The 8,502-nt window shown below is 42.6% G+C and overlaps 2 protein-coding genes across 3 annotated transcripts; one reads left to right on the forward strand and one right to left on the reverse strand.

Annotated features, from left to right (window-relative positions):
- Positions 1–96: 96 nt before the first annotated feature.
- On the reverse strand, positions 97–5,482 carry pdk1 (pyruvate dehydrogenase kinase, isozyme 1). The gene is made up of 11 exons (XM_034562529.1): positions 5,061–5,482; positions 4,617–4,758; positions 4,464–4,535; positions 4,188–4,372; positions 3,238–3,333; positions 3,075–3,152; positions 2,848–2,912; positions 2,626–2,724; positions 2,416–2,526; positions 1,385–1,498; positions 97–1,303 (listed from the first exon to the last, which is right to left on the reverse strand). The coding sequence occupies exons 1-11, from the start codon at positions 5,167–5,169 to the stop codon at positions 1,163–1,165; spliced, it is 1,212 nt and encodes a 403-aa protein (XP_034418420.1). The 5' UTR covers positions 5,170–5,482; the 3' UTR covers positions 97–1,162.
- Positions 4,366–8,422, forward strand: LOC117751026 (nuclear pore glycoprotein p62-like). Of its 2 annotated transcripts, XM_034562528.1 has the most exons (3): positions 4,366–4,650; positions 6,564–7,929; positions 8,047–8,422. In XM_034562528.1, the coding sequence occupies exons 2-3, from the start codon at positions 6,637–6,639 to the stop codon at positions 8,203–8,205; spliced, it is 1,452 nt and encodes a 483-aa protein (XP_034418419.1). In that variant the 5' UTR covers positions 4,366–4,650; positions 6,564–6,636; the 3' UTR covers positions 8,206–8,422. The 2 variants fall into 2 exon arrangements, with proteins under 2 accessions (XP_034418419.1, XP_034418418.1); XM_034562527.1 differs by lacking the exon at positions 4,366–4,650 and having other exon boundaries at positions 5,559–7,929.
- Positions 8,423–8,502: the final 80 nt, after the last annotated feature.

The raw sequence follows: 8,502 nt of genomic DNA on the forward strand, positions 1-8,502 counted from the left end.
TTTAGTGAAATATGTGATCACAACTAACATATTAAGGGACAGTTTCTACCATTACTTCCATTTTACTCAATGAGATTTTAAACACAAATACACATCTTTCTGTTTTGAAATATTTATTTTTCACTGAACATGATCCTTACAGAATAACTGCTTCAGTTTCACATGGAAAATATTGGGCTTATTTGACAGGATAAGTCTTAACAATGCAACCACAGTAATCCAAATATGTGTCTCTTGTATTTGATACAACTTGTGAGGAAGAAGAAAACGAAATATGTTGCAAACCCAATACAACAAATCGGCCTTCAAATTTGGGCATCAGCAAGGTGCAATTATAATAATCCATTTATGAAATATCAAATAAAAGCAGGTGCAAAATATCGGTAAATCAATGTTTTTCATCACATGTTGCTTGTATACATTATCCAACTGACAAATTGACCAAAATTAAAACACTTTAACCGATCACTCATCAGCAGAAACTTCCAACAAATTTAAAAACAAGCAGCGACTCGTCGTGAAACAAGTTTCCATGATGAGCTGAACAAGCTGCAACAGACGGACTGTAACAGTTAGAGCTCAATAAAAGCTGTAAACCAGGAGAGCAAACAATACAAACGGGTCAAACCGTAACTGCAGAGTTTCAAATGACGACACGCCGTTAAATAGAATTTAGTTTGTTTACAAAGCGTCTAGAAATTACATTTTGACTGATTTCATCAGCTGACTTTAGTTTGTAACAAGTGTACTGTCTTTGTTATTATATTGCTTGATAAATAACAAATTGCACTTCAGTAATTCAAAAATATGTTTGTAAATTAGAAACGTTGATTACGTTATTGTTTGTTTGTGCAGCCTACGTCAGCTCAGGGTTCATAATGATAATGTTACGGTTATGTTACACATATGTTGCTAGTGCTTTTAAAAACCAAAATATCAGCAATAGCATCCTCCTGAAAAATCCCGTCTTAGTTAGGCTTTACTTTCAACATCAACGTGGTTTCCAGAAACCTGGTCCTGGTTCGTCCCAGTCATTGCCTTTTAATGGTACCAGTAGGAGTGAGAAGGAAACACGGTTTTCTTCATAATAACAAAACTATTGACCTCTTTGAAAAATATGGCACAAAAAACCAGCAGGCTACGGGACTGCGGCTTGCTGGATCTAGAAACTGCGAAATGTCGTCATGTCCTTTGGCTCTTTGCTGGGGACGCACCAGTCGTCGGCCTCGTGGATCGTCTTGTAGTGTTTCCATGCCGACTTGTTGTACACGGGGAGCCTCTCGATGGACTCTGTGGAGAGCGCCTAACCAGCAGAGAGAGGACAAAGTTATAACACGGTGGAAAGAACACACACACACACACGGTTAATATACAACTCAATTACCCGAATGTAGATCACAGCATCAGTTCCATAGCCCTCTAGAGAGTACAGCTTCAGGTCCCCTTGAAAGTAGCGGGCGTACAGGCGAGAGATGGGCAGGCCATGCCCGTAACCAGCCTGGACACAAATAAAACAGCAGTCAGCAGTTTTATGGCAAAGAGCACATTTTATAAGAGTCATGTGTTTGTGTTAAACTGTGAAGTTAGTCTGGCACTGGAACAAATTAATAATACATAGTGATTTTGATTTGCTGTAACCATGGACGGGAGGGACAGTTACAGAAATGCTATCATATGTTCTCTTCTTTTGAAGCAATGTCTCAATAAAAAGACCATGTGATGGCACTGAAAGTAAGTTGGTCAGTTGTGAATCATTTGTGTCACCTACTACTTTTAAAAGGTCAAGACAGAACTTGTAAACATCCCTTTTAATCCATTGGCAGTGAGAAATCCTGAAAGTGTCACGGCAGCATTTCAACAAGAACCTAGAAGACGGTCTGATGTGGTCAAAAGCTCTGGAAAAAGCTAAGAAATGGACATTGAGGTGGGACTGTTTTCCTCATCTAACTGTACAGCCATTTCAGTCAATGGACAGATTGCTAAGATTTGTAAAAAGAAAGATTTGAATTACTGGTTTAAATCCAGTTACAACCGCTGTATTGACATATATCATGATATAGGGATATATGCAAGATTGTCTTTTTGTTTTTAAATTACAACTAACATTTGTTTTAGTATAATTCGCATAGAATGATCACCCAGTCTTACGATAGACATAAGTAGTAGTAACAGTAGTTAAGTCCTACACGTATCCTCTGTCAAATCTTAAAAGCTTAATGAGGTTATTATGATATCATCTTAATGTTATTAGTTCCACCTGGTGATGTCACAGATTCTTGTGATTTGAAGCACGGTGGAGAATGTCAGGAGGAAGTGATTATTTTTTCTTCTTTTTTTTGGATGGTGCCAAGTACAAAAGGTCAAGAGCAAAGTGTCCCGTCCATCCACATGAGCTCACACACCAGGAATACTGACCAGAGGAGCAGCACGGGCCATGTCGATGCTGGGTCGAGGAGCCGTGGAGTACGTGTAGGTAAACAACCTGTCAATCTTGCGCAGGGGCACTCCTCCTCCAAGATCGCTCACCTGGAGAAGAACATATGGCCGTGTTTGGTTTACACCAGTCTGGTTTTTTTTGGGGGGGGTAGGGGGGGGGGGGGAATGGTGAAGGCAGCACAGCTTTACCTTGACCGTCAGATCTTCAGTTCCCAGAGCGACCTGCGTATGGATCGGAGGATACTCCATGGCGTCGCCGTACAGCTCCATGGTGGCCCGCATGGCGTTCTGCAACATTGAAAGCACAGACAGCAGCTTGACATAACGAGAAAGGAAACACAGTAACACGCCAAACTGTATCATGTGAACCAGCTGTTGAATTATGAGTTGGAGAAAAAGAAAAAATCCTACCTTAAAAAGTTCAAAGACCATATGATACAAATGAGATGGAACATAGACCACAGTGATGGGGTTGACTGTCAGGACAAACAGATGATCAAAGATTAGATCAGGTATGTTTGACTCAATAATTCATATTTACCTATTCATTAATAATGCAGATTAAAGTGCTTAAGCTAAACAAGTGCTTGTACTGTAAATACTTAAACGTGTTTCTGACTAACATCTAAACACGTTACCTTTGAATTCCTCCAGTATCAGCTCAGGAGAGTTCATGTAGTACCGGTCACAGAGGTTTCGTGCATTTGCATAGGCGTCTGTATGGAAGGGGGTGTTTTTCAGGTAGGAACACAAATGGTGATATTTCTGAGCACTTCCTCATCTAAATGTTTGTATTCTCACCTCTGATGATCTCGCTGACACGACAATTTGGATCAATACTGCCGATCTGTTTGGGGTGAGCTGGGTTCACCTTCACCTTCCCACCAAAGAGGAGAGCTGGCATAAAAACACACAGGGATATAATGACGTGTTGATTAGTCAAATAAGAAGAGAGACAGAAAATAGACATTTGTGGACATATTTATGCCCCAATTCTCAAATAATTGATCAACCGTCTGAAAAATGTAATCCAAAGAAACAACAATACTGTTACCAGAAGACACAACATTCATATAAAGCCCCACAAAGTATCCATGAGCAGTAAGCCAGACAGCGAAAAAGAAAAGGGTAAAATAATTTATTGTTAAAAAGCTGACTGAAGCAAACCAACAGATTCTACATAAAATAATATCCCTAAATGTTGTTTTGAGTATATCTGATCAAAGCTGAGATCATGAGCATGTATCACTCCATGATACATATGATTTTTTTGTCAAACGTTTGATTATGACCTCGCCATGTTTCTTTCTTCCCTCCTCATCATGTAATTATAATGTTTTCTTATATTGCTCCTGTTCCTTATTATGTTTTTACCATGCACAAAGAATATTATTCTTAATAATAAGAATATTTATTATTATCATTATCGTATTAACTTCCAGGTCTAAGCTGGTTGATGCGTCTTTGCCCGTTAATGTCTAATAAACTATGCACTCGTTCAGAAGGTCAAGATACGGTACAGGTCATTTCAAAATAAAAGCATCTTGGTGTTATCTGTTGATTCCTGTGGCACTGGAATTAAAAGTTTGCAGAGCGTACGAGCAAAGATAAGCCTCTTGGTTTCTTTGAATGAAGCAACCCGGCTCTTTGTGACGACTCTCCACACAAGTACAACTATTGTTGAGACGTTATATGACTCATAACTGACAAAATGAGATGATCTCACATCCAGCAGCAGAGAGTCGACTCACTGTGCTGGTTGAGCAACATCCTGATGGATATCCTGCTCATGTAGAAACGATCCAGAAAATACTGAACATTTTGGCTGACGACGGGGTCTGTGCCGTAGGTCTCCTTGTACTCCACGACTCCCTGAGCCATGGTGGGAATGACATCATTGTGCCGATTTCTGACCTTTATTACCGCGTCTGTGAAACTAAATGAAGACATGGCGATTACTGCAAGGCATTAGATCGTCATTCATAGAAGAAACAAAATTCAACTGCATGGTGTTTTCATTTACTTACTCATATGTGACTTTCTCATCATCTGCATTTGTGTCTTTGAACTCAAGAATCTCTTGAAGACTTTGCATGTACCTGCGCACGAGACATCACAATTTATTGGCAGGTACTGGCATGAGCGTAATTTAAAAGGTAACTAGGAAAAGGCCTGCGTACCAGCCCTGGACCAACCCCACCGATGGAGTCCTCAGTAAGTTGTCTGGCAACAAGTTGATCTCTTTCATGATGTTTGCCAACCTCACAGGTAACTCCTGTCTGAGGAAGGTGAATGATGTTTTCTCACATGCATTTTCTGAGCCTAAAGGGTGTAAACAAAAACAGGGAAATCAGGATTCTCTTGTGTTATCGTAAACAAAATGTATATATATTGGGTTAGTTGGGTTGCGTGATATGACAATGTATAATCTAATTTTGTAAACCGTAGTTTTGCCATGCAGTTTATACTTTAGCCGCTATCATAGGGCCATTGTGGGCAATGTTGCAAATGAATGTTTATGCTAATATTGGGTTTTTTTAATGATTTTTTCATTCATCCTTAACTTGTCAGGTATTTTATTTGTTGGATTGTGTGTGCGTGTATGTGTGTGTGTACTGACTTACCAAAATCCAGAAACTGCTTCATTGACAGAGGAGAGGGTGAAAATTTGGAGTAATAATCAATGTCCTTTCCTATGGACACACTGCTCCTCAAAAACCTTAAAATCCTCATTGTGACAGCTCCTGTGGTCGCCAGACGACGTTGACGTTAGATTATAACTACAGGTGACATCCACAACTCCGACACCCAGTTAGTTTAGTTGATCTATGTTGACGTTAGTGTCCACGCTGACGTCAGCAGCAAGCAAACACACTCGTGAAATTAACGATGTGTTACTGAGTGATTCGGGGAAATCTGTGAATCCATAGTCACTGTAAAATGTTTATTAAATCGCCCTTACGTTAATCGTTCATAGAGAAGTGGAATACATGTCAACACGGCAAGAAGAAGGCTATGCGGATACTCAGCACGCATCCTGCTAACTCACACAAAGAGTCACAGCGGTGTCAAGAGCATTAGGTACCTGTCAGCTTTACTAAAAAAATAAAATAAATTAAAGATCAAATAAATGTGTTTTTTGTTAGATGTATACAATAAGGATAAACAACAACAAGAAAAATAAACAAAATGGGAACGCATAATGGCATGTTTTTTTAATTTTAGTACAAAAACGTGTATTGTGTATAGCTTTTCCGAACAATTAATTTGTTTTAAAGTAATTGACATTGGTTGTAATGCACCGTTAAAAATGCAAACATATGCAATGAAATACATTATTTCGTAAGTATCTTTCTATTACATTTAGTTTTACGTTAGTTTTTCATTTTCTTACACAGCTCGTATTCTGAACAAAAGGTATTATCTTGTGACTCCGTTTTCTTTGGATAAAGGGGTGGTCTGTTTTCCCTGGGGTTTGTCTTTCAGGCAGCAAGCTCTACCAATCAAAGTTCAGGTATAGTTTGGTTCAGGACCTAATTGGGCATTTGAGCTATCAATCTTACCAAGAGAGGCGGGTTTTGAGCATTGGAAGACAAGACTGAGGGCAAACGGCTAAACAAAGGGTCCAAATCGCCGTCATTTCCTTTAGCCGTCTACAGAAATGCCTGCTTAAAGAAGTACGAAACAGCGGGCCACGTTTTGAGGAAGCTGTTTTGTTAGTCTTTAGTCGCCGCCTGGGTCGAGGTAACATTTCCAAACCCGCGATTTACTTTATTAACCGCTAACGTCAGGAAAGCCGTCGTAACAGAGAAACCGTTTCCTCGGTTGAACCAGCTCGTTCTTGTGACCCGCCAAAAACCACAGAAGTTCAGCAAGGAAGTAACCATTTTGTGATTTGGCCGTTTTCGGTAACGTTATACATAAGTTGTCCTCCTGCGAACGAAAATGAGTGGCGGTTTCAACTTCGGGAAAGCCTCCACCGGCTTCTCCTTCGGAGCGCAGAAGCCAGCAGTTGCAGCCCCCAGCACGGGCTTCGGGATGACTAGCGCCATGCCTGCTGCCACTGGAGGGGGCTTCGCGTTTGGCACTCCCACCCAGGCCGCCCCTAACCCTACCGGCTCTTTCAGCTTTGGTACACCGGCAAAGAGCACAGCAGCCGGGGGAGGCTTCTCTTTTGGGACCCCCACCGCCCCATTTGGCATGGTCACTCCTCAACCCGCAGCAGCACCACCTCAAGGGCTGACTTTAGGCACCGCAGTAGCTCCAGCACCGGGGTCAGGGTTCACCATGGCCACGGGTTTGTCGGCACAGACCGCCGCTCCAGCAGGAGGAGGCTTTGCCTTCGGTACTCCTTCTCAAGCTCTACCCCAACCCGCAGTTCAACTCCAACCTGCAGCACCACCAACAGCAGCCACAGTAATGGCAACTACAGGAGCAGGCGTCCCCTCATTTGGAGGGTTCGGCTTTGGATCAACCAAGGTCCAGGCGACCACAGCAGCCCCTGTTGCGGCCCCTATTGCTGCTCCGGGAGGGGGCTTCAGCTTCGGCAACAGTACTCCATCCAACCTCAACATGGGCATTCAGCCCCAGACAGCACTCACGGCTGCAGTCACAAGTCAGGGTGGAGGATTTCCCTTTGGGATTAAACCTTCATCAACCCCAGCTCCCCCTGCATCAATCCAGGCAGTCCAGGCTCCAGGCCCGTCTCTCTTTGCTTCACCCATCTCTACAGCTGCTGCTGCTGCTGCCGCCGCCGCCACTGCTGCTGCTGCTACTGTCACTGCCGCTGCAACAGGTACATGCTTTAGTTTGGGTGTAGCTCCAACTTTAGCAGCAAGCACTGCTGCTGCAACCACAACAGCAGCAGGTGGAGGTCTGGCCTTTATGCTCAAACCTCTGGGGGCAGCTACCATCACCTCTGCCCCTGCCCCTGCTGCCACTGTTGCAGCTGCAATAACAGGTGCTCCGACAGCCTTTACACTGGGACTCAAACCTTTAACTGGCATAAGTATCCCAACAACTTCTACAGTGACGACACTCTCTACAACCACTGCTCCTCCAGTGATGACCTACGCCCAGCTCGAGGGTCTTATTAACAAGTGGAGTCTTGAGCTTGAGGACCAAGAGAGACATTTCTTACAGCAGGCTACTCAGGTAAATGCCTGGGACCGCATGCTGGTGGAGAACGGAGAGAAGATCACAGCCCTGCATAAAGAGATGGAGAAGGTGAAGCTGGACCAGAGGAGGCTAAACCAGGAGCTGGATTTCATCCTCTCCCAACAGAAAGAGCTGGAGGACTTACTCTGCCCGCTCGAGGAGTCGGTGAAAGACCAGAGTGGAACCATCTACATGCAGAATGCTGACGAGGAACGTGAAAGAACATACAAGCTTGCCGAGAACGTTGACGCACAGCTGAAGAGGATGTCGCAGGATCTGAAGGAGATCATCGAGCACCTGAACACGTCCAGCGGCCCAGCAGATACCAGTGACCCGGTAAGATGAGACCTAATTTAAAGTGCAACCTTCCGTGACACATTTCTGTTGCTTTGGTGTATATTGTTGCACGTTTTAAATTGAACTTTTTACCTTTTTTTTGTTTTTGTTTATCAGCTTCAGCAGATCTGTAAAATTCTCAACACCCACATGGATTCACTTCAGTGGATCGATCAAAACTCTGTTCTTCTGCAGAGGAGAGTGGAAGAAGTGTCTAAATTGTGTGACAACCAGCGCAAGGATCAGGAGAAGACCTTTCGTCTAACATTTGACTGATGTGGAATAAATATATTGATATTTTGAATGCAAAAACAAAAAGTAACAATTCCTGTTAACTTGCTTTTTCTGTCAGCTGAGTTGTTTGGCTGCATATAGATCAATATTTCCATTGCAATAGCTTTTTATATAGAGTAGTGAAGCAACTGATCTGTTCTCATGTAAATGCTATGGTTGTTCTAAGTGGTATGATTAAATAAATCAACGAATGAAGTAAGTAAGGCTCTGTTTTATTGGATAGCAAATAAGATTTACTAGCATATCTCAGTGGCAATGTTTAAGTCACAGTTGGGCCTT

This window comes from Cyclopterus lumpus, chromosome 21, assembly GCF_009769545.1.
Source record: "Cyclopterus lumpus isolate fCycLum1 chromosome 21, fCycLum1.pri, whole genome shotgun sequence".
Classification (NCBI taxonomy): domain Eukaryota; kingdom Metazoa; phylum Chordata; class Actinopteri; order Perciformes; family Cyclopteridae; genus Cyclopterus; species Cyclopterus lumpus.

Excerpts from the sequence above, each read along its gene's own strand:
- pdk1 (XM_034562529.1), bottom strand. The coding sequence starts at position 5,169 with ATGAGGATTTTAAGGTTTTTGAGGAGCAGTGTGTCCATAGGAAAGGAC. Across the intron at positions 4,536-4,616 it reads GTGGGGTTGGTCCAGGGCTG|GTACATGCAAAGTCTTCAAG; the intron begins GTACGCAGGCCT and ends TCTCGTGCGCAG. Across the intron at positions 4,373-4,463 it reads GATGAGAAAGTCACATATGA|TTTCACAGACGCGGTAATAA; the intron begins GTAAGTAAATGA and ends GTCTTCATTTAG.
- LOC117751026 (XM_034562527.1), top strand. The coding sequence starts at position 6,382 with ATGAGTGGCGGTTTCAACTTCGGGAAAGCCTCCACCGGCTTCTCCTTC. Across the intron at positions 7,930-8,046 it reads CAGCAGATACCAGTGACCCG|CTTCAGCAGATCTGTAAAAT; the intron begins GTAAGATGAGAC and ends TTTGTTTATCAG.